The 26,261-nt window shown below is 39.2% G+C and overlaps 1 protein-coding gene across 1 annotated transcript in view; it reads left to right on the top strand.

Annotated features, from left to right (window-relative positions):
- HSD17B12 (hydroxysteroid 17-beta dehydrogenase 12) overlaps positions 1-26,261 on the top strand; it is a 170,626-nt gene that overhangs the window by 64,971 nt on the left and 79,394 nt on the right. The window contains exon 3 of the mRNA XM_025266199.2: positions 783-858. Coding sequence (XP_025121984.2) covers positions 783-858 — 76 coding nt within the window. The remainder of the gene's footprint in view (positions 1-782; positions 859-26,261) is intronic.

Below are 26,261 nucleotides of genomic sequence, written 5' to 3'. Positions count from 1 at the left end.
TTTGCTATACCACTTTTTTACTTAATAAAAGCTGACTTTGGGATTTAGGACTGGAAAATTAGTTTACTAAATCATTTATAGTTCAGAGCACATAATTTATTCTCATTTATATACTGTCTGTAGTAGTTCACTAAAAATTCTGTGTATATCAGTGTTTTTTCTTCTGCCCCTATATTTATGGGTGTCTGGGGGTAGAAACCACGTTCCTGAAAATCTTATTCATTTTGTGCAGTACTTATACAGCACTGGGGAAGTACACGGAAGGTACTCCTCAGGAAATGCTTTATTAAGTCATCCAATTAACTATCTTAGTTTGCCTTGGTAGTCCATAAAGTATAGTATTTAAATAAAAACTTTAAAATTGATTCTATTTTTATGAATCCCCAACATTTTAACTGTGGTTTCCTTTGCCAGTTCTACAGTCTTCATCTACCCAGTCTAAGACAAAAACTTTTAAAGCTAATTTTTAAATTAAAGAAGTAATAGATACTTATGATTAGAAAAATTAAGTATGGACAGGTACAAAATAAAAGTCTTCCTTTTTCTAAAACCCATTGACTTTTACACACTGCTTGACTGAGAAAGATAATTCTTTGGGGAATCTTTTTGTAAAGTCTTCATTTTGGCTTGCCCATTCATTACACTCCGGGGTGTATTTGTTTTTTAACTTGAATTATCATGTGGGTCAGATTTTCTTAAAATGAGACTATATCTAATTTGCATTTTAAAGTGAAACACACAGATGTGATTCAGCTGTTCGCTGTCTTCTTTTATTGTTTCAGTTAGCAAAGCGTGGAATGAAAATTGTCCTTATCAGCAGATCACAGGACAAACTGAACCAGGTTTCCAGTGAGATAAGTAAGTCTTCACATCACTCTTCCCCTTATAATCACAAAAGGAGTATAGGTAGCCTAAATTTAATGTTTTCAAGCAGATATCTAGCATTAACGTATTTATTTATGGTTCAGAAAGCTTCTTTTTTTGTTTTTTTGTTTTTTTTTTTTGCTGTTAATGGGGTGTTTCAAAGGTGGATCAATTTTTTCAAATTAATATAGTATCATTATAAGTTGCTTAAAATGTATTTTACTGACTCATTTAAGTTCTTTGGTGAAGAATCAGATTCTCTGATTATGTTCTCCTTAAACGTCTGCATTCTTTTTCTGTTGCTCCTTTTAATTATTCTAACTTTTTTTTTTTTTTTTTTTGCTCTTTGACTTCAATGTCTTTATTTACTGGCCATGCCATGTGGCATGTGGGATCTTAGTTCCCCAACCAGGGGTGGAACTTGCACCCCCTGCAGTGGAAGTACAGAGTCTTAACCACTGGACCACCAAGGAAGTCCCTGACTTCATTGTCTTTAAATGTGTATCATATATGACTGAGGAAAAATGCAAAAGGCTAGCATATATACATGTGAGAGAGAAACTATTTTGGACTTTTTTCTTAGACAACTGTGCTTGAGACCTGAATTATAATGTGGCAAAAACTCTTTTCATCTGATATCTCGTTAACCAACCAGATGGTTAAACCAATGCTGTGCATTTCCTTGGTAAAATGTGTTAACTCATGTTCCTAATATGCTGTTTGTGGCTGGTAGGCTTCTCAGTATGATGCTTGTGTACTTTTATTCCTATGGGTCTAATGGTTTACCTGTTAATAGTCAGTTTTATTTGTTTTCAGACTTATGCCGGGTGTGTTTGTTATTAAGCATTGTGTACACTGATGAGTTACTAGTGTAAAAGGGTGAGCACAATAACCAAGTTGAATGCTCTGAAAAAAAGTGAGAAAAGCAAGTTCTTTTAGAAATTGCCTGTCAACTTAGGGGAAAACAAGAAAAATGCAAACTATTGGGGGGAAAACAGTTTGGACTGTTTCATATGTGTTGAAGTTTTTGCTGCATTAAGAACTGAAACTGCAGTTATAGATAATGCGTTATGGGTGTGGGGGTGTTGTATATGTAAGAAAGACTGGAATTCCAGACTGCAGATCTAAGTTCCGATAAGGACTTGGTCCCCTACACAGAGGATTGGTGAATGAATTGTACTTACTCATGGTGTCTGTCAAAATGGTTATAATGTGTGCTTGTCATTTTCTAGAATTCTTTGCTTTAACTGACTTCTCTGAGTATCCAGCTAAAAAACTGCCCTAATTCTTTCAGAAGAGAAAGGATTTCTACTGTATTTTTCTGTTTTCCCAGCTTTATTGAGATATAATTGACATATAACATTATGTAAGTTGTATATACCATATTATTATTAACATTGCTATCTACTACTAACATTTATGTAGTATGTTATTATGTTATATGTTATTATTTATTTATTCTCTCACATGTATTATCCTCTTTGATCCTTCAAGCAACCTTGTGAGGTGTATATTTTGTTATTATTTCTACTCAGACCATAGCTGGTCCTTTTGGACAAATTACACGTTGACACTTTTGGTGAAAAAAAGATCTTTGTAATATAAAGTATATTAAAAAAATTTTAAAGCCCTGTTGAGGGCACAGATCTTTGCAAAAGTGAGATATCCAATATGTCTTTGGTATTTAAGGATTTTAACTTTCAAAGTTTCAACTGTGTAAATGCAACCTTGAAGGTCCAAGACATACAGTATCTTGCAGTTTTGCTGAGGTGCGAATTCGAATTAAGGAGCGCTCCTGTGACACTAAGGAGTCGCAGGTATTTACTGAATGCAGTAGGTGATGTCAGCATATTGCCTGCATCTTAGTACTGTTTCTTACTTAGTTACTTGTAGCTAAATGTGTGTAATAACTCTTACAGTGATAAAAACATTGTGTGTATGTTTGTGGGGAGTGTATGTAAAACCGACTGTTAGTGAAAGCACTTAGTAGTTGCTAGAAATAAAGGTTCATAGGCTGAAAATAGAAGCTTTTGATTAAATGGAACGTTGAATTTTGAAATGCTGTACTATGAATGACTCCACCCCCTCTTTGATACAGAAGCAAGAAAAGCTTCCTCATGACACTCGCAGCAAGTGCTCCAGGCTGCACAGAAGTTGCCCCCTGAGTCAGAAGATATACTTTAATGGCATTTGAGACTTTTGTTAACTTGTGATATGAGGTGACACATGACTGTGGGCAGAAATGTGATTCAGGAAAAAGGCAGGATCCTGTTCAAACATTTTTCATGCAGAAACAGATGGTGAAGGCACTGAAATGACCTTTATTATGAGCAAAAAATTTTTTTAGTTCTTGAAAATTTTGAAAAATATTTTTCTGGGCATAATATAAATTTACTGGGAGAGGTGATATCAGCAAACCAGGTCATCTGTTCTAGGCTGAAAAAATAAATACACAGAGGAGATTTATAAGTTTGTACAAGTTTTCAACTCAGATGTAAATCATCTGTGAGGGGATCACATTTTCCTGAACGTATGTATTCCAGAAGAAGGAAGGACCAGAATTTAATGTTGGCAAAGACAGACTGACTCTGTTTATGCCTTCAGCAAATCTTTATTGAATGCCCATACCAGGTACTATGTTAGGCAGTCAAGATACAATAGTGAACAAGATATATGCAGTCGTTGTGCTCATGGAATGATATTTAAGTGGAGGATACAGAAAAAAAAAAACAGGAAAAAAATAATAAAACCAAAAAAAGACAAATAATTGCAGTTTGTGGTAAGTACCATGAAGGAAATAAATAAGGGGCTGGAGAAAGAAAATAGGGTGTTCTTACATTGTAGCAACACAGTGAATTTTATGACTGGCAGACTAATAAAGGGCTACGCTAATGACCTCTTGCCCATATAATAAGCAAGTTGGTGCTTCAGTGAAGAAATATCTGCTGGGCCCTCTTGGGGGTGTGGTGGCGGAGGGATTGTGTGTGGAAATTGCCATGGTAGATCCACTCCAACATTTCTACTTCCTTAGACCTTTGGGTTCTTGACTCTACATTATGCCATGAGAAGTTGTGGCCTCTGTAGTTCAGATGGTAAAGAATCTGCCTGCCATGCAGGAGACCAGGGTTTGATCCCTGGGTCGGGAAGATCCTCTGGAGAAGGGAATGGCAATCCACTCCAGTATTCTTGCCTGGAGAATCCCATGGACAGAGGAGCTTGGCAGGCTGCAGTTCATGGGATCACAAAGAGTTGGACACAACTGAGCGACTAACACTACTACTGCTACTATTTTATTAGCTGAGCTATTTAAAATCTTAAAAGAAGATGCTGTGAAAGTGCTGCCCTCAGTATATCAGCAAATTTGGAAAACTCAGCAGTGGCCACAGGACTGGAAAAAGTCAGTTTTCATTCCAGTCCCAAAGAAGGGCAATGCCAAAGAATGTTCAGACTCCATGTAATTGTGTTCATTTCACATGCTAGCAAGGTAATGCTCAAATCCTTTAAGCTAGGCTTCAGCAGTACATGAACTGAGAATTTCCAGATGTACAAGCTGGGTTTCTAAGAGACAGAGAAACCAGAGATCAAATTGCCAACTTTCCTTGGATCATGGAGAAAGCAAGGGAGTTCCAGAAAAACATCTCCTTCAGCTTCATTGACTACAAGAAAGCCTTTGACTGTGTGCATCATAACAAACTGTAGAATCTTCTTAATGAAATGGGACTATCAGACCACCTTACCTATCTCTTTAAAAACCTGTGTGCCGGACAAGAAGCAACGGTTAGAACCTAACATGGTACAACTGACTGGTTCAAAACTGGGAGAGGAGTATGACAAGGCTGTATATTGTCACCCTGCTTATTTAACTTCTGTGCAGAGCACATGATGCGAAATGCCAGGCTGGATGAATCACAAGCTGGAATCAAGATTTCTGGGAGAAATGTCAGTAACCTCAGATATGTAGATGATATCACTCTAAAGGCAGAAAGTGAAGAGGAACTAAAGAGCCTCTTGATGAGGGTGAAAGAGGAGAGTGAAAAAGCTGTTTTAAAACTCAGCATTCAAAAAACTAAGATCATGGCATCAGGTCCCTTCACTTCATGGCAAATAGAAGGGGGAAAACTGGAAACAGTGACAGATTTTATTTTCTTGCGCTCTAAAATCACTGCAGACAGTGACTGCAGCCTTAAAATTAAAAGATGCTTGCTCTTTGGGAGGAAACCATGACAAACCAAGACAGTATATTAAAAAGCAGAGACATCACTTTGCCGACAAAAGTCTATATAGTCAAAGCTATGGTTTTTCCAGTGGTCATGTACGGATGTGAGAGCTGAACCATAAAGAAGGCTGAGTGCTGAAGAACTGATGCTTTCAAATTGTGGTGTTGGGAGAAGACTCTTGAGGATCCTTTGGACAGCAAGATCAAACCCATCAATCCTAAAGGAAATCGTCCCTGAATATTCATTGGAAGGACTGATGCTGAAGCTGAAGCACCAGTACTTTGGCTACCTGATGCCAAGAGCTGGCTAACTAGAAAAGAAGATTGAGGGCAGAAGGAGAAGGGGCGACAGAGGATGAGATGATTGGATGACATCACCAACTCGATGGACATGAGTTTGAGCAAACTCCAGCAGAGAGTGGAGGACAGAGGAGCCTGGCGTGCTGCAGTTCATGTGAGAGCAAAGAGTTGGATACAACTTAGCAGCTGAACAACAACAGCAATGTTATTAAATGTGGACCATCCGTGGAGTCGAAGTTAACTCTTACAGCTCTTTTCAGCTGTAGAAACTAACCTTTAAATCCTGAATCTTTCACAAGTGATTCATGTAACCGATCCCTGGGTTGGGACAATCCCCTGGAGAAAGGAATGGCTACCCACTCCAGTGTTCTTGCCTGGGAAATCCCATGGACAGAGGAGCCTAGTGGACTATGGTCCTTGGGGTTGCAAGAGTTGGACATGACTTAGTGACTAAACCACCACCAGTCTGGTGTTACATTTTGTTTTCCTTAATCTAATACTCATAGAATCTGTTCACACCCAGATTTTTCCAGATCTCTACCAATACATTTTTCCATATTTCTACCAGTACATACCAGATATATACCAATTGTATAAAAAAAAACTTAGCAGTTATTTTTGTGTAGAAGTTATTACTTCGTGGATTAGACTTTGTACTTGTGCTCCCAGAGAATTTCAGTATCTAACCCTGTTATGGGCGGTGATAAAGGATGTTCTGGTTGGTAATAAAGCCTCCTCAGCTAGGTCTTGAATAGAAGAGGCATTCTATTGCAAATGAATTATCCTTATATTTATCATGAGGTTTTTACAGGATTTTCAAGCCAGGGAAAGCTATTCTCTTCAGAGACAAGAGAGCAAGCTATTTCTTTTTCCTGGTAGGGCAAGCTCAGAGCAGCATTGCAGGGGCAGCGTGTGTCGATTCTTTAGCCTCAACCGAGTCCACACAGATATCCTCCTCTCCAGTCTCAGAGTCTCACTCTCTCTCATTCTGCTTCACTTTCGTCCATGAAACGTGGTGAGTCTGTGAAATTCAACTTCTATTGTAATTCCGTAAATGACACACTCAAATCTGGGATGTTAGTGAAGCGAGCTCTGTGGCTATAAGACATAAAAGTTTTTACTGGGGTTGCCATAAAAATTCTCTGGATCGGATCATAAATGTGATCTAGAAAGCTTAAAGACCCAAGCTTGTCGTTTTCTTTCTGTTAGAGCCCCAGTACATTCAGAAGAAGCCACATACTGCAGTCTTTGTTTTTTATTGAAGTTATAGTTGATGGATGATATTATATGTTAGAGGTATACAGTACAGTGATTTGCAATTTTTAAAGGTTATACTCCATTTATAGTTATTATAAAATGCTGTCTGTATTCTTCATGTTGTACAATATATCATTGTAGCTTATTTCATATGTAGGAGTTTGTATGTCTTTATAGCCTACCACTGTATTGCCCCTTCCCTCCTCTGTCTTCCCACTGATAACCATTAGTGTGTTCTCTTTATCTGTCTTGTTCTTTTTTGTTATATTCACTAGTTTGTTGTATTTTTTAGGTTCCACATATAAATGATATCATACAGTATTTTCTCTCTTTGATTCATTTCACTTAGCATAAATATCCTCCAAGTCCATGCATGTTGCTCCACGTAGCAAATTTTCGTTATTTTTTATGACTGAGTAGTATTTGTGTGTGTGTGTGTGTGTGTGTACTCCCTCTTTGTCCATTCATCTGTTGATAGACACTTAGGTTGCTTCTGTATCTTGGCAGTTGTAAATAATGCTATTGTGAACACTGGGGTACATGTCTATTTTCAAATGGACTTTTTTCCTGATATATACCCAGGAATGGAATTACTGGGTCATAACGCAGTTCTGTTCTCAGTGTTTTGAGAATCCCCCATTCTGTTTTCCGCAGTGACTGTGCCAGTTTACATTCCCACCTGTAGTTTAGGAGTGTTCCCCCTTCTCCACATCCCCACCAACATTTGTTACTTGTGCTCTCTTTGATGATCGCCATTCTGACAGGTGTGAGATGACGTCTCCTTGTGATTTTGATTTGCTTTTCCAGTCTTTGTAGTCACTGTTTCTCCCAAACTGAAAGCTCTGTGCCAAGGAGCTGCTTGGTCTCTTAAGGCACTTCTTCAGTAGATATTTGAACGATGGGCAACCACCATTAATAGTGATGCTGCTGCATGAAATCAAGCCAACATAAAAGTCTCTTGAGGTCTGTATTTTGGGCTTCTACTCCTGATACCAATTTCTGTACAAGCCAGAGTTCAGTCAGGAAACAAGTCAAGCAGGTTTGTTTAGGCTAGCTTGTCTCACTTCATGCTCATGCTCAGTCATGTCCGACTCTGTGACCCCATGGACTGCAGCCCACCAGGCTCCTCTGTCCATGGGATTTCCCAGGCAAGAATACTGGAGTGGGTTGCCATTTCCTCCTCCAGGGGATCTTCTCGACCTAGGGATCGAACCCTTGTCTCCTGCGTTGCAGGTGGATTCTTTACCACTGAGCCATTGGGGAAGCCCTCTCTCTCCAGCCTTTAAACTCAATCCAGTGGGTAAACTCATCCTTCTTTCTTCCTTGTCTCACTGGAGAAGTCTTTCCTGAAGACAGGAAAGGAGGAGACTGAAAAAGAAACCAAGTGGAGAGAAATAGGGCCCCTCTCACCATCTAACTCTCTACTGTTATTATGTAAATTTGGGGATTCTGTGCCTTGAGATGTAATTGCTTGTGTACGTGGAGAACAGCCTACTCATCAAAGCTCTTCAGAAAAAAATTTAAAAGGATTATATATAATATTGTAGGGAACTAAATGTTTCACCAGCAGTGGTTAAATGCTTTCCCAGGATTGACTGCTTTGATGAAATTACAGTTCTTTGTAAGGATACCTGTCACTTGTTGAATTAAGTCAAGCTGAAAGTCATCACACATATAATAAGCTTATTTTATTATCATTATTAGCCAGGATTATGAATATATTAAGTATTTTTATTGATTTTGATTTGTCAAAGAAAAAAGACTCCTGAATAAATGTCAAACTCTGAGTTGAGTTGTGCTTTACTTGCAATAAAGCACAGTGCAAGAGAGACTGGCTTTCAGAGCAACCTAATGGTTCATAGAATATAGAGAAGGAAATGTTAATAGTTCATGTTATTATGCAGCAGTCGATAATTCTCATTGCATACAGTTTAATCAACTTTGATTTCAAAAGACATTTCTGTCTTTGATTAAAGAAAGTGAAGTCGCTCAGTTGTGTCTGACTCGTGGCAACCCCATGGACTGTAGCGTGCCAGGCTCCTTCTGTTCATGGGACTTTCCAGGCAAAAATACTGGAGTGGGTTGCCATTCCCTTCTCCAGGGCATCTTCCCAAGCCAGGGATTGAACCCGGGTCACCTGCATTGCAGGCAGACTCCTTACCGTCTGGGTTACCACAAATATGGTGTCTCTTGTGTGTGACTTATGTCAGGGTGAAAACCTTTAGGATGCCCCCAAAATTTCATGACTTTATTTCTTCAAATGTAAAGCTTTTAGAAAACTTACTGGTAAATCTTCCTGGTAAATAGTCGACAGAGAAATAGGTTAAGGTGAACAATATCAGTTTCACTTTTTTAATCTTTACCTATGATCGTATCTGTGCAGTTAAAGTGCAGATTTGACCCAACATGTTGGACCCATGTGTTTTTGATACACCATCAGTATTGTTCAGAGAAGGCAATGGCACCCCACTCCAGTAGTCTTGCCTGGAAAATCCCATGGGCAGAGGAGCCTGGTAGGCTGCAGTCCATGGGGTTGCGAAGAGTCAGACACGACTGAGCGACTTCACTTTGATTTTTCACTTTCCTGCATTGGAGAAGGAAATGGCAGCCCACTCCAGTGTTCTTGCCTGGAGAATCCCAGGGACCGGGGAGCCTGGTAGGCTGCCGTCTATGGGGTCACACAGAGTCGGACACGACTGAAGCAACTTAGCAGTAGCAGCAAGGAATATAAAACATTCTTGAACACATAAAGATCTTTTTGTTTTATCTTTAATAAAGCTAGAACCATATGATTGTAGGAATAGAGTTAATCTCATGTATCCCCTAGAGTCACATATCTCTTTTATCACTTCTGTAGTACCAAAAATATCTTTATTGCCCTTTGAGTTCACCTATTTCAAGGTCATAAGCCATCAGGAACCAAGAAGACCGTCCAGTATGCCTCTACCAATTTTGCCTGTTTGTAAGATCATATTACCTATGGTCTTACTCCAAGTTCCCCAAGTAACTCAGTGCTGTTGGTCTTCAGAAGGCGACATTCTGTGCTCCCTGTAAGACTCCCTTCAAGTCATAGAGGAGGTACCAGGATGGTTTACTGGGAGGTTTTTGAAACTTTGTTTCCCCATACAGGAGTGTAATCCTTGTTCCTTCCTTGTGGGTTTGTCATGCCTAAGTGAGATGTACTGTTAAATGAAACATTTCTGGCATGCTGATAGTTATAAATTTGTTTTAATCTAATTTATATCCTGGTAGGAGAAAGGTAGATTCCTCCTGAGCCTATGCAAATAATTACATCACCATGTAAAGTAAAAGGACTCGGGACTTCACTAGTGGTCCAGTGACTGGGCCTCCATCATGCTCCCAAGGCAGGGGACCTGGGATTGATCCTTGGTCAGGGAACTGGGTCCCACATGCAGCAACTCGGGACCCATGTTTCACAATGAAGATAGAATATCCCGCTTGTTGCAACCAAAAAAATATTAAAAAAAAAAAAAAAAAAAAAACTCAGTAAAGACATGTGTAATACTTGACCTTTGTTCTGATTAGTTTTGCAGGCAAGGCCAATGAGTATGTGTTGTATTTTCTATACGATTCCCATCTTTAAATTGACCTAACAAATCACTAGTTTATATTCAAGTTACTATTGCCACATAACAAACTACCCAAACTTACAAGTGTAAAATAACCATTTGAGATGCTCACAAATTGTGCTGGTCAGGAATTTTGCCAAGACTCAGGGAACAATTCTTTTACCCATCAGGGCATTATTCAGGTCACTCAGTGATAACTCACTTGTCTGGTCTGGAAGATCTGAGACAGCTTCTCACAGTTTGCTGCCATGGCAGGATGTGACTGAAGACTAGACATGGCTGGGACTGTTGACTTTGGTGACTCTCTGTAGCTTCTCCAGCATGTTCATCTCACGGGAGTTGGACTTCTTACATAGTAGCCATCTTTCTCCAAAGTGCATGTCCTAAGAGAACTAGGTGGAAGCTGATGTCTTTTTGGTGACGTACTCTCATAATTCATACAGTGTTACTTTTGCTGCACTGTGTTGCTCAAAGCGATGGTGGGCCGTCTCAGATTCAACCCAAGAGGAAAAGATGCGTCTTGGTAGGGGAGTGACATGGTAACTTTGGAGAACATGTGGGAAGGGAGATATTTTTTGAAAATAAAATCTTGATTTGGAAAATACAGTCTGCCACATTTTATAAGCTATATGAAGATTTCTCAGAGAATTTTTTTTTTTTTTTCTGAATCCAGAGGGCTTGGTCAGAGCAATATATCATTCAAAGAGTGTTTCATTTCAGTATGCCCAAGTATAGCCAGACACCATGAGAATTAGTGAGAAAGGGAGAAAGAGGTTTTGTCAAAACCAATTAAATTTCCCTCTTGGGTTCCATTCAGTCTTGCAAAATTAATTCTTTTTCTGTTGGACCTTGGGTTAGCAGCCTGGTTTTACAAGGTGTCTGATTTTTGAGTAAAATAGAGTCTTACAAATACTGACTTAGGTCCCTGGTACATTCTGTCTAAGAGTCTGTTCTTGGTGGTGCTGTTGGGTTACACTGGACAGGAAGCCTGACCCACGAGTCCACAATAGTCAAGGCTTTATTGTTTGAATGTTTCATCTTAGAGACCCAGTTTTTTCACCTCCAGCTTGTGCTTGGCCTTTCAGCATTCTTGAAGGAAAAGTAGAAACCACCTATTAATAAGATTGATGGTCTCTGGTTAATTTATTACAGCAGTTAACAGTGTCAGAATGGAATCCCCTATTGGAGTATAATATACAGCCACTTAATGATTCAGTCAGTGATTATCCTGAGGGCATGAGCTTTATGATGGACACTAAAGGCATTGGTAAATAAATCTCCAGGGACCTTTATAAAGTGTGTTTTAAACCTGCCACCAATTAACAAGAGTATTTAATATTTAGAAATCATATTGTTTGCATTGTTGTGCCAGTCCTTTTCACAAGATCTTGAATATGTTCTGTCTACCCTGGAAAATGTACAAGTGTTGAGCCATACTCATTATTAGTTACTTCATGGATCTGCCCATATTATGGGTTTAGTAAACAGGGCAACTCTTATTTAGAGTTGAGCTAAATTAAAGATACAGAGTATAATATATCTAGTTCTTCCTAATAGCCCCCTTACTCAATAGTGCTGCCCAGCGGCTATCTGGGAAACACCAGAGATAGTTTGGATATAAAATACATCTTAAATAATTTTATTATTTTTAATTTGAGGCTTATGTTTACACAGGAAGTATCATAAAGAGTTGCCAGGAGACTAGTGATTACAGCAAAATATAAGCATAAGCCATAGGTGCCCAAGACAAGAAATGATTACTGTCCTGGTTTGGAGTGACAGTAATTCAAATAAAGCATAGCTGCAAGAAATAGTAATTATGAAATCTGGCCTTCTCAGAAACAAGAAACTTTTGTTAAAAAAATGTTTCAAGGGCACAACAAAAGTCAACACAAAAACTCAAAAAGTTAACTGGTTGTTCGGAAGTGAGAGTGTTCTGGGTAGATAAGGAACCTGGCCAGGTTAGGAACTGAAGGCACAGAATAGCTTGTTTTTAGAGTCTTCTTCAGTGGCACCCCACTCCAGTACTCTTGCCTGGAAAAGTCCATGGACGGAGGAGCCTGGTGGGCTGCAGTCCATGGGGTTGCGAAGAGTCGGACACAACTGAGCGACTTCACTTTCACTTTTCACTTTCATGCATTGGAGAAGGAAATGGCAACCCACTCCAGTGTTCTTGCCTGGAGAATCCCAGAGACAGAGGAGCCTGGTGGGCTGCCGTCTATGGGGTCACACAGAGTCGGACACGACTGAAGCGACTTAGCAGCAGCAGCAGGAGCAGAGTCTTCTTATTAAGAGAAGATTATATTATCAAAGATCAAGTTTCTTTGCAACACCTGGTTTCTAATGGCTTAATTCATAAGCTTTCTTTGTAAATTTTAATATATTTTATAAGCCCATTTATATATAGGTATATGTGTGTATGCATATATATTTAGATGACAAATTAATAGTTTCACTTATAACTTAGAATGTATTAACTGTATTCTCTTAGTATAAGATGATGCACATAACCACACTGAACTTGGTATCCTAATTAGAGTTTTTTTTAGGAATTTTAGTATTCAGAAATTGGCCAGTTAACCAAACATTCCTCATTATTTAACTCACCATGATACTAATATAGTATCTTAAGGCCAATTAAGAGTTTTAGAGGTTTATTTCCAATGACATTACAGAGCAATACAATCATTTTTGACACCAGGTTTTTCAGAGATGGCGTTTAAAAGTTTTACACAGGAGACAGGAAGAGTGATTAAGATAAGATGATTCACAGCATTGTCTGTAATGTAGAAGAGCTAAGAGCTAATAACCCTTTAATAAAGACATCAATTTTCATGACTTTAAATTGTGTGTGGAAACAGTGATAATGCATCTAACTGGTAAAACCTAGGTAGAAAATTTAAAAGCTAAAAGAATGAAATGTTACAATGCATTATTTTTTGTACTGTGATATGATCAGCAAGAAGATGTATTTTAAAAAACCAGTTCTAATTTGGCCAAGTATTTACCTTAATTAGAGGTTTACGGAGAAGTTGGGCTCTTACCAATTATTACAAATATTTCATATTTTAAGTTTATATTAGTACAGTTTTGAATAACTATTAGTTGCCAGTCAAATGTCTGCTGTTTATCCCTCACTCTTTTCCTAGGACTTCAGTTATAGTATATTAAACTGACTGAAGTGGTCCCGCAACTCACTCATAGTGTGCTCTTTCGTCTTTTTTCAATCTCTTTTCTCTCTGTATTTCATTTTGGATGGTGTCTCTTGCTTTATCTTTACATTTACTAACCTTTTTTCTGCAGCGTCTAATCTGCTGTTAATCCTGTTAGTGTATATTTTTTTATCCAGAAATTGTGTTTTTCTCTATATATAAAAATTTAGATCTTTTTTAATATCTTCCTTATCTCTTTTTAAAATAGCCACCCTCTAATTTCTAGAACGTGAAGATTATAGCATGTTCTCCCTCTCTTGCGAGAGAACAACACGGGTTTGAACTGCTCAGTGCGTACTGCATGATCTGTAGACGCGCACATGCAGATGTGGAGTTGCCTGTAAAGTTATATGTTGATTGTCAACTGCGCAGGCGGGTCAGTGCCCTGACTTCCGAGTTGTTGAAGGATCCACTACATATATATATATATAAAATCTTTCTTACTTTGTTCTCACTCACTTTTTCTCTTCACTCTGCTAATTCTACAGACTCTGTGTTTCCCAAGTGCTCAAGTCTGTTTCCTTAGTTCAGGGGACACTGCTGGTATCTCTGTGAGTTCTCTCTTCATTCCAGTCCAGGAAACCTAACGGGGCAGTAAGCTAGGGCAACCGTAAGGGTCACCTTATTTATTTCCCTTTTATTAGGTATTCCTCTCCTGAACTGCCTATTGTCCAGTGTCTAAAAACCATTGTTTCATATATTTTATCATTTTTTTTAAAGTGGTGGAGTAAATCTGGTTTTTGTTACACCATCATGGCTATAAGCAGAAGATCCCCTCCCCATTTCCCCCCTACCATTATAGATTTCCTGGTAAGCATAATTACTATCTTTGCAGATGTCTATAAATGTTTGGTCTATATTAAACTTTGAAGAGAAAAAAGGACTCAGTTCTTTTGCAAATGTTTGCATGGGGCCTGGCATGACTTAAGGGGGGGAATGTGTCCACTTAGCAAGTATTGTTTTGTTGGCTGAAGAGTCATTATGAAACCTCATCATATTCTTAATATTGCACAGAAAGATGCTTTTGACATTTAGCTGACGTTCCAATTATGGCACAAGTGTTTTTCTAAGCTAATGCAGGATCATGTTCTAAAGCTGTCCAACTAAACAATTTCACCAAATGTAGCTGATTTCAACTTCATTACTGTTTGTTACCAATCGTTTACTCCAGCAGAGAACAACATCTGTAATATGGGTGGATATTCTGTTAGAAATGTAGCATACCTACCAATTAGTTGGCTCTGCCAAATTAGCGTGTGTTGGTCTGCATCTCCAATTAAGGCAGCTGCCTGAATGTTGCTGTTCTACAGCTGGCGCTAGGCACGTGGGAGTGTACTGCGCCACGGCCAGACACTAGCTATACCTCTTGATTAAAATGTTTGCTTATGTTTGTGTGATTTCTTTAAAACAGTAAGTGGTCTTTCCAGTTGTGTTATTGATGGTTCCATGACTTTTGTATGAAACAGTTTTCTTGGTTAGGGAAATGTGGGTCCAAGGTGTTCTGAAATTGCTCCCATTTAAATAGATAATTGGTGTTTCTCCTCCCACTTCTAAATTGTTAGTTGTTGTTTTAAGTGGATAATTGTAATTTGGGGTACAGCCTTCAGCTTTAATAAAAGAATTTGTAGAAAGGCATATTCTTTAAAGCATAAAGTTCAGTAGTCTTATATAAGGATTGCTTTCTTTTTCATCACAGAAAGAAAGTATTTTTGAAAGCTTTATGGAAAAGGTTCGTTTTATCTTGATTTTTCTGGCAAATGAAGTTCTGTGTTTTCTTGTCAATTATCTATTGTTTTAATAATCTTTTTATACCATCAGTTATTAAATGTATAATTTATGTTATATGCTGATCTTTAAAATAACTACAAATCAAATTTAGATAATCTACTGCTGTATCTAATACTGGAATCAAAAGAGAAGATGAGTCCATTAAAACTGACAGGAAATTTCATAAATTTTGAATTACTTCATTCCTTTGTTATTAAAAAACAATAGAATTAATGTTTTATAACATCAGTCTACTAGTAATAGAATATTGATATAGAGTCAGCTTTTATTATACATTCATTCTGTTTAATGCTGTAGAGACGTATAAGATCTAAAATGCAATCACTTTTCAGTAGCTGATTAAAATATTAAGCCACAAATATAAATATATTCACTTTTGTGGAATACATAGAATCATGTTTAGGTATATGTAGTTTGAAAAGCACACTCCACACTGTTTTAAAAGGGCATCTCTGTTTATGAACGACTGATGGATTAAAATCCTCATTTTATTAATATGGAAACCAACTCTGAGAAGCCAAGTCATAGCTAATTAATGGCAGAGGTGGACAGGGCTCAGATCTTTGGCCTCTTGCGTTGTGTTTTCCATTACCCCCATGTTCTTAAATATACTTTGAATGGTGTGGCTGATAACTGAATGATAACCTTTGCAGAGGTACGTTTCAAAACCTTAATGTCAGAATAACGTAGCATCAAGAGAAAAAACAACAGGCTAAGCTAAATTTGCATTATGACTGTTTTTGAATGCAGTTGCCTATTACATTTATTATCATTGGATCATTTAAAGGATGTGTGAGCATTTTGATTGAATGGATGTATTCTTTTTCTTTAAGATAAAGCCATGTTTAACTGTGTATTTAAGGAGGACTTTGAATTAGGAAAACCCTAACGTAACTATATAAAACTGTTGATATTAAAACAAGCTTTGACTAAAAGCAAATAGTCTTCTAGTAATGTTTGAGATACTTCCTGAATAAGTAGTGAAATAAACATTCATAATTGATTGTTAGAACCATCATGAGGACACCCTACTAGCTTACCCAAGGTCACATAGTAGGCAGTCTGAATGTTAATTACAGACCATCTAACTGCAGGTCTGGAGAAGGCAATGGCAACCCACTCCAGTACTCTTGCCTGGAAAATCCCATGGGAGGAGCCTGGTAGGCTGCAGTCCATGGGGTCACTATGAGTTGGACACGACTGAGTGGCTTCACTTTCACTTTTCACTTTCATGCATTGGAGAAGGAAATGGCAACCCACTCCAGTGTTCTTGCCTGGAGAATCCCAGGGACAGAGGAGCCTGGTGGGCTGCCGTCTGTGGGGTCACACAGAGTCGGACACGACTGACACGACTTAGCAGCAACTGCAGGTCTCGTTCTCTTTCCACTCCTAGGTGACACTTCTCATTATTCACCCCTTTCCTCCAAGTTATCCTTTATGGTATTAATATACATTCTCAAGGTGTCTTAAGTATAGAGAGAATCCATGTTTTGGACTTCCATTTCTGAGTGGCATGGAAGGTTCTAGAAGGCCATTATTCATCCTTTGTGTGTCTTTAGTCATGGTCTGTGGAGTTGCAGTATTGGAGTTGCAGTAAGATAGGGGGCGCCCTCATGTGTGGGACTCCAGCTTTCCTTCTGCTTCAGTGTTGGCCACTCTGCTTTGATGGGTTTTGTACGTGGAGTTCTGTGGACTTTTGATAAAAGGGCCTGTTGAAAGTGAAGTTTGGAAACCATTGCTGGAAACCCACACCTTCTCTGCTGTTCCTTATTGTTTCCTTCTACCAAAGGACCTGATTACTCAGCATATGTCTCTATATACTTAGACTTTTTCCTTTTCAGAGGAGGAAATGTGTTCTTCCCTAAAAGTCAACCTTTTGCTGGTATCGTGAACCCCAATCTGACATTTCTTGCTAGTACCATAAGGACTTGTTCCCATAACAAACTTCTCTGCTATCTCCAACAGGTACCTTTTAGATGAGTTTTCTTGGGCTGGTTTTTCTTTTTAAAAAATCAGTGCTTGTCACTTAATTACATAAATCTTCATTATGTCTTTGAAAATCCAAATCATCTGCTAACCCTCCAGCATTTCTGTAGAGCAGCTGTCGGCTGAGTTGTGACCCACTTGCCCTTTGGATGGAGACTGCCCTGTGCAGTGAGTTCCATCCCCTCTGCACGCACACAGTGCCTGCACAATGCCTCTTCACACAGCTGGGAAATGTGCTTGGTCCCTGAGGACATTTTGAGCTTGCAGCCGCTATTAACCTTGACAGTCTTTCTAAGCAGCACATCTGGAGAGAAATTCTGTTTCATTTGCAGGGTGTGGTAGAACATTTGTATCACCTGGATATGCTTCATCTTCAAAAAAATACACTTCTGGTATGGTATAGGTACACTTTTGTAAGTATTCTTAGGGCTTCCCCTGTGACTCAGTGGTAAAGAATCTGCCTGCAATGCAGGAGACACAGGTTTGATCCCTGGGTCGGGAAGATCCCCTGGAGAAGGAAATGGCAACCCATCCAGTGTTCTTGCCTGGAGAATCCCATGGACAGAAGAGCCTTACAGCCTACAGTTCGTGGGGTCGCAAAGAGCCAGACACGACCAAGAGACTAACACTAAAACTTGCACGTAGGTACACTTTATAAATATTCATTAATTTTGCTTTTGTCTTGTAATAGAAAAGTGAAAGTGTAAGTCGCTTAGTCGTGTCTGACTCTGCGACCCCATGGACTATACAGTCAATGGAATTCTCTAGGCCAGAGTACTGGAGTGGGTAGCCTTTCCTTTCTCCAGGGGATCTTCCCCACCCAGGACTCGAACCCAGGTCTCCCGCATTGCAGGTGGATTCTTTACCAGCTGAGCCACAAGGGAAGCCTTGTAACAGAAACATACCTATAAATATTAATACTGATAACAAATATAGACTTAGGATATAGAAAAAACAGTAAAAATACTCATGTACAGGTTAGTGAGTGAACACGAAGTTGAGGGAGTCACATGCTCCCACCCGATTATTACTCTTTCTTTCCTCCCCCAAAGTAAACACTGTCTTAATTTCTAATATTATCATTTAGCTTTGACTTCTTTGGACTTTCTGTACATTGCATAATACAGTGTGTATTTTTTTGAGTTTCGGCTTCTTCAACTCAGCATTATGCTTGTCAGTTTTGTCTATATTTTTAAATGGAGCTATAGTTCATTTGGAGAAGGAAATGCCAACCCACTCCAGTACTCTTGCCTGGAGTATCCCATGGACGGAGGAGCCTGGTGGGCTGCAGTCCATGGGGTCGCAAAGAGTCGGACACGACTGAGTGAATCCTTAGTATAGTTCATTTATTTTCATTCCTTTGTGAATATACCGCAGTTTAGTTGTCTGTTCCAATGATGATGGACACCTGGGTTGTTCCTGTTGGTGATGTTACCGGGAACAATCCTGTGTGTGTCTTTTTGGAGCACGTGTGCATGTGTGTGCATTTCTGTTGCATCTATGTTATGAGTGGACTCATATTCTTGATAGCTTCTTTGACATACACATAGCACTGCTCTTTTCTTACAGGGTCTTTGATAAAGAGATATCAAGTACATTTTTTAAGATCACGTTGCAAATGTTATACATTAGCAGATTCAGAATTGGCACCTAAGACCTTAATTCCTTCTGTGCCATTTTCAAAACAAAACACAACAAAGTAAAAAAAACATAACATCTAATGAGGCTGCAAGCTACCTCTTTATTTTTATGTCTTAACTTTTAGTACTTTTATGAATTTATATATATAATTTATATGTATTATATATATATATATTGCTGAATATCTAATCTTTTTACTGAACTGCTTTAACATTTTTCAGACTTAACAGAGATTTTACAAGTTGTTTCACCTGGCAGTTTTCTTTTGCTTGGCATGGCTCCACGTTGCCAGAAGTTGTAGTGAGGAGACTTAAAGTACACTTTAAAGATCATGTTAATGGTGGTGGAGCCTGAATATGGTAGATTATTGCGTTAAATGGGAAATCGATAGTGTAAGCTCCCCCATTGCACCTCACCCCTGTTTTCTCTTAAAAGTTCATTCTTAAAAATGTTACAGAACAGATATGTGTACTCATATAAGTTCACATGGCCCTTCCTAAGCAAATCATTTATTAAAGTACATTTTGGCTTTCCCTCCTTTCCATCACCCTTTCACACAGTTAAAATATTATTAATTGAATTTTCTCTTGGTGTAACTACAAGATGATTTTTGCAAGAAGGGCTTAATGTTACTTAAATCATCATTTTACACAGCAGCATTGCCTCTGGGACTTTTACACAATGCAGCTGCTTTTGGTAGATGAAGAAAATCAAGTCCTACTGCACAGACTTTTAGAAATATTGATATATTTTTAAAAGCAAGTAAAATAGCCAATGTACTAGCTTGTGATCCAGTGCTAAGTCACTTCAGTCGTGTCCAACTCTTTGTGACCCTATGGACTGTAGTCCGCCAGTCCCTTTGTCCATGGGAGTCTCCAGGCAACAATACTGGAGTGTGATCCAGTGTTTCCTTCTGGGTCACATTTCCTTCTCCAAGTGTGATCCACTATGAATGGAGAATAAATCCACAGGAGTGGTTACTTTTTCTTGAGGAGAACAGTGCATCTTGGGAATATGGGCTGTTTCTAAATCTTTTTTGTGAATGGGTTTTACGTTGTCAGATGCTTGTTTGGAGGGAAAGAAAATACTTTCAAGCCTTTTTGAAGATGTTTAGAAAAATTAAAGACTATTTTATGGAGAAGATTGTATCTTACTAGATTTAAAAATATTTTGTAGTTTTAAAAAATAAGCTTTATTCTTTAGAGGTGATTTTAGGTTCACAGCAAAATTGGGGGGAAGGTGCACAGATTTCCTGTGTACACAGAGCATCCCATGCTGTCAAAATCCTGCACCAGAGCATTAGCATTCCTTACAGCTGATGAATCTGGGTGTTAACACAGCATTATAACCCAAAATCTGTAGTGCAGGATAAATTTTTCATACTCTTGGAAGGAATATATTTAAATCTCAAGTTTGTTTTTGTTGTATACTGCTACAAAATGTGTCTTAGATGTCTCTGTTTGGATTCCTTGGCTTATACTCTTTTGGCTTAAAAAAAAAATGGCATGGAAAGTAAAATTTTTGCTTTCCACCAGTTAAGTTTTTTAAGTTTATCTTTGTTTTCAAAAAATATATTTTACTACACGCCTATCTTTTTGTGTCTATATTGTTCACTGGACATAAGCTGAAAGGGATGAGTTTAGGTCTCAGGTTAGAAATGCATATGCTTCTAGAGACCAGGCAGGTAATGAAAATGAGTCAGCTAGGCTAGAATGAGGCAAGAAGGAGTGGTCAGGTCTGGAGAGCCAGAGAGCTCTCGCCCTGTGTAAAGATGTTGGCTCTTGCCGAGAGTTACTATGTGGCAGTTCAAGCCTGAGGGTACCACTATTTCTAGTTATTTTAAAAGGCTTGCAAGAAGAAACCAAGATGTCTTAAGTGAAACTTAGCAATTTTACATCAACTTAACTCTAATTGGGGCCAGATGAAAGTGAGGAGGCCCCAACAATCTATGGGCAAGTATTTTATTTCCTTTTATCAAAGTGTTATTGGCCATTCAGGTATAGCCTAATCAAATCCCTTATGATTACACAGCAAGGGTGATGAATAGATTCAAGGGATTAGATCTAGTAGACAGAATGCCTGAAGAACTATGGACAGAGGTTCATAATATTGTTACAGGAGGCAGTGACCAAAACCATCCCAAAGAAAAATGCAAGAAGACAATGTGGTTGTCTGAAGAGACTTTATAAATAGCTAAGGAAAGAAGAGAAGCGAAAAGCAAGGGAGAAAGGGAAAGATATACCCAACAGAATGCACAGTTCCAGAGAACAGCAAGGAGAGATTAAAAAGGCCTTCTTCAATGAACAGTGTAAAGAAATAGAGAAAAACCATGGAATGGGAAAGACTAAGGATCTCTTCAAGAAGATTGGAGATAGCAAGGGAACATTTCATGCAAGGATGGGCATGATAAAGGACAGAAATGGTAAGGACCTAACAGAAGCAGAAGAGATTAAGAAAAGGTGGTAAGAATATGCAGAAGAACTATACAAAAAAGGTCTTAATGACCTGGATAACCACAACGGTGTGGTCACTCCCTGGAGCCAGACATCCAGGATTTTGAAGTCGAGTGGGCCTTAGGAAGCATTACTACAAACAAAGCTAGTGGAGGTGATGGAATTCTAGCTGAATTATTTAAAATCGTAAAAGGTGATGCTGCTAAAGTGTTGCACTCAGTATGTCAGCAAATTTGGAAAACTCAGCAGTGGGCACAGGACTGGAAAAAGTCAGTTTACATTCCAATCCCAAATAAGGGCCATGCCAAAGAATGTTCAAACTATCATATAATTGCGCTCATTTCACATGCTAGGCAATGGCACCCCACTCCAGTACTCTTGCCTGGAAAATCCCATGGACGGAGGAACCTGGTGGGCTGCAGTCCATGGCGCCGCTAAGAGTTGGACACGACTGAGCGACTTCACTTTCACTTTTCACTTTCATGCACTGGAGAAGGAAATGGCAACCCACTCCAGTGTTCTTGCCTGGAGAATCCCAGGGATGGGGCAGCCTGGTGGGCTGCCGTCTATGGGGTCACACAGAGTTGGACACGACTGAGGTGACTTAGCAGCTTAGCAGCACATGCTAGGAAGGTTGTGCTCAAAATTCTGCAAGCTAAACTTCAATGGTACATGAACAAAGAACTTTCAGACTTACAAGCTGGATTTAGAAAAGGCAGAGGAACCAGAGATCAAATTGCCAACATAGTTGGATCACAGAGAAAGCAAGGGAACTTGAGAAAAACATCTACTTCTGCTTCATTGACTATGAGAAAGCCTTTGACTTTGTGGATCACAACAAATTGGAAAATTCTTAAAGATACGGGAATACCAGACCACCTTACCTGTCTCCTGAGAAACCTGTATGGGGGTCAGGAAGCAACAGTTACATCCTTACATGGAACAACTGACTGGTTAAAAATTGGGAAAGGATTATGACAAAGCTGTATATTGTCACTCTTTTTATTTAACTTATATGCAGAGTACATCATGAGAAATGCTGGGGTGGATGAGTCACAAGCTGGAATCAAAACTGCTGGGAGAAATAACAATCCCAGATATGCAGATGATACTACTCTAACGGTGAAAGCAAAGAGGAACTAGAGAGCCTCTTGAGGGTGAAAGAGGAGAGTGAAAAAGTTGGCTTAAACTCAACATTAAAAAAAACTAAGATCATGGCATCTGGTCCCATCACTTCATGGCAAATAGATGGGGAAACAGTGGAAGCACTAACAGATTTTCTTTTCTTGGGTTCCAAAATCACTGTGATTGCTGACTGCAGCCATGAAATTAGATGCTTGCTTCTTGTAAGGAAAGCTGTGACAAACCTAGACAGCATATTAAAAAGCAAAGATATCAGTTTGCTGACAAAGGGCTGTATAATCAGTTATGGTTTTTCCAGTAGTCTTGTATGGATGTGAGAACTGGACCATAAAAATTCAGCTGAGCACTGAAGAATTGATCCTTTTGAACTGTAGTGCTGGAGAAGACTTTTGAGAGCCCCTTGAACTGCAAGGAGATCAAACCAGTTAATCCTAAAGGAAATCAACCCTGGATATTTGTTGGAAGGACTGATGCTTGAAGCTGAAGCTCCTATACTTTGGCTACCTGGTGTCAAGAGCCAGCTCATTGGAAAAGACTCTGGTGCTGAAAAAGACTAAAGGCAAAAGGAGAAGGGGATAACAGAGAATGAGATGGTTGGATGGCATCACTGACTCAGTGGACATGAATTTGAGCAAAGTCTGGGAGACAGTGAAGGACAGAGAAGCCTGGAATGCTGCTTGTCCATGGGGTTGCAAAAGTGGGACACAACTTAGCAACTGAAGAACAGCAGTTATTTCTCTGATCATTAAATGTGCTGGGGACTGTTCTCAGAGCTTTATAGAAATCAACTCATTGAATCAAGCAACACTGAAGTTGGTACTTTTGTTATCCCCATTTGAAAGGTGATATAAGTCATATACAGAGGGGTGCCTGTCTGAGGTAAGCAGAATTTAAGATGCTCCTAAAGATTCATGTTCCATAGTGCACAGGCACCATAGAATCCCCTCCCCTTGAGTGTAGGCAGGACATCTTGTAACTAAGTTATATTTTATGGCAAAGGTGAAGGGAATTAGCAGATGCAAATAAGGTCTCTCATCAGTTGACTTTGAGTTCTTCTAAAGGGAGATTGAGAAATCTGTATGCAGGTCAGGAAGCAACAGTTAGAACTGGACATGGAACAACAGACTGGTTCCAAATAGGAAAAGGAGTACGTCAAGGCTGTATATTGTCACCCTGCTTATTTAACTTATATGCAGAGTACATCATGAGAAATGCTGGGCTGGAAGAAACCCAAGCTGGAATCAAGATTGCTGGGAGAAATACCAATAACCTCAGATATGCAGATGACACCACCCTTATGGCAGAAAGTGAAAGGAACTAAAAAGCCTCTTGATGAAAGTGAAAGTAGAGAGTGAAAAAGTTGGCTTAAAGCTCAACATTCAGAAAACAAAGATCATAGCATCCGGTCCCATCACTTCATGGGAAATAGATGAAGAAACAGTGGAAACAGTGTCAGACTTTATTTTGGGGGGCTCCAAAATCACTGTAGATGGTGATTGCAGCCATGAAATTAAAAGACGCTTACTCCTAGGAGGGAAAGTTATGACCAACCTAGACAGCATATTCAAAAGCAGAGACATTACCTTGCCAACAAAGGTCCGTGTAGTCAAGGCTATGGTTTTTCCTGTGGTCATGTATGGATGTGAGAGTTGGACTGTGAAGAAGGCTGAGCCGCCGAAGAATTGATGCTTTTGAACTGTGGTGTTGGAGAAGACTCTTGAGAGTCCCTTGGACTGCAAGGAGATCCAACCAGTCCATTCTGAAGGAGATCAGCCCTGGGATTTCTTTGGAAGGAATGATGCTAAAGCTGAAACTCCAGTACTTTGGCCACCTCATGCAAAGAGTTGACTCATTGGAAAAGACTCTGATGCTGGGAGGGATTGGGGGCAGGAGGAGAAGGGGACAACAGAGGATGAGATGGCTGGATGGCATCACTGACTCGATGGACGTGAGTCTGAGTGAACTCCGGGAGTTGGTGATGCACAGGGAGGTCTGGCGTGCTGCAATTCATGGGGTCACAAGGAGTCGGACACAACTGAGCGACTGAACTGAACTGAACTGAAAGGGAGATTATCTTTGATGGGCCTGACCTCATTAGGTGAGCTCTTTCCAAGCTGGCTCAAGCCTTCCCTGAGGTGAAGAGATTTGAAGCAGCAGAATTATTCTTTTGGCCTCGAAGAAGCAAACTGCCTTGTTATGGGGAGTACCATGTGACAGGGAATGGCAAGTGGCCTCTAGGACCAGAGAGGCCAAGTTTTACAACTGCAAGGAGCAGTGTTCTGTCCAACAGCCAGTGAGCTTGAAAGCAGAGCCTGAACCTCAGGTGAGATCACAGACTTTTGAGACTCTGAGTGGAGAACTCAGCTATACCGGGCCTAGATTCTTGACCCATAGAATCTGGGGGCTGATGAATGCCTGTTGTGGTCATTTAATGTGCACCAATAGGGAACTTGTATCTGTTCTCTGTTTTCACATTGCTGAGGTCACACTGCAGATCTGGGGGTGGATCCTGGCAGCGCAGGTACAGAGTACACCGCCCCATGTCACGAATGATCCAAAGAATGTATTTTTTAAAGCCTCCACTCTGCCCTTCATGGCCACAGGTGTATATTCTATTATGATGTTTTCATGAATCGACTTTTGTGGGCAACTCTGCAATTTATTACTCTAAGTTCTCTGTTTATCTTCCCCTCCCTAAATTAAGAAGCTGTATAAATATATACATATAAAATTTATTTATGCATGGAAATATTGTTTACATAATATATTCAAATCAGTTTTTATTAAAAAGCAGTATTTTTTCTGTATTGTGAACTAGTGTTAATGTTTCTAATCTCTTTGGTATGAAATTGTAAAAAATGTGCATTTCAGGGTATACAGATAAAGTATTTGCTGAAATCCCTTTGAGGTGTTGTAGAAAGTTTATTTTCGTTGATTCAAAGTTTTAAAAGATGATGGAATATTTTAGAACTTGTAATTGAATTAATGACGTTCATCCTGAACTTTCTGACCTTCAGAACTTACAGTTTATCTCATATTTTAAAATCATGACATGGAACTGATCATTTTTAACTTCACCTTCATGTACTTTTAAACATGTGAAACTTGCCCAAAGTGGTGCAGAGTACATGGCATGGAGTATAATCTACCGTGTGGGCAATAAAAACTCACCAGTTCTTATTATAGGTATCAATGATTAATGGGTCTTAATTATTAAGGATTATCAAGGTTCTTAAATGAGCTGGAATCCATACCTTTTTAAAAAATGTTCCATTTTGGAGTGTGCAATCAATTGACAACATTGTTTTTAATCCAGAATGCTCCAAGTACTGTTAACAGAACATGGTTCTGTGACCGTGGATTGACTGTTAGGCGACCTGGCTCCATCTCTGGTCTCCCCTGAGGACCTTTGCCGCCTGAGACACCTGATTGTCTGTTGCACTTTGTGTCGGACAGATGTATTCACATCTGTGATGTTGATAATATCTGCTTTCTATAACTTAGAGGATTATTGTAAGGATCAAACAAGATAATATACTTGAGAAATTTCTGAATGTAAGGGGAAAGCTTAAATTTCAGTATTTGTCTTTCCCAGTATAATATGTTAATTGCTTTCTTGGGAGCTAAGTGAGTTTAATTACTGTTGTCTTCCCTGGTGGCTCAGCAGTAAAATATCTGCCTGCCAATGCAGGAGACACAGGTTGAATCCCTGGGTTGGGAAGATCCCCTGGAGAAGGAAAATGCAACCCACTCCAGTATTCTTGCCTGGAGAATTCTATGGACAGAGGAGCCTGGCATGCTACAGTCATGG

The sequence above is a fragment of the Bubalus bubalis genome, chromosome 16 (assembly GCF_019923935.1).
Source record: "Bubalus bubalis isolate 160015118507 breed Murrah chromosome 16, NDDB_SH_1, whole genome shotgun sequence".
In the NCBI taxonomy this organism is placed as follows: domain Eukaryota; kingdom Metazoa; phylum Chordata; class Mammalia; order Artiodactyla; family Bovidae; genus Bubalus; species Bubalus bubalis.
The sequence above is the reverse complement of the archived record's forward strand: the minus strand, read 5'-3'. Positions and strand labels throughout refer to the sequence as shown.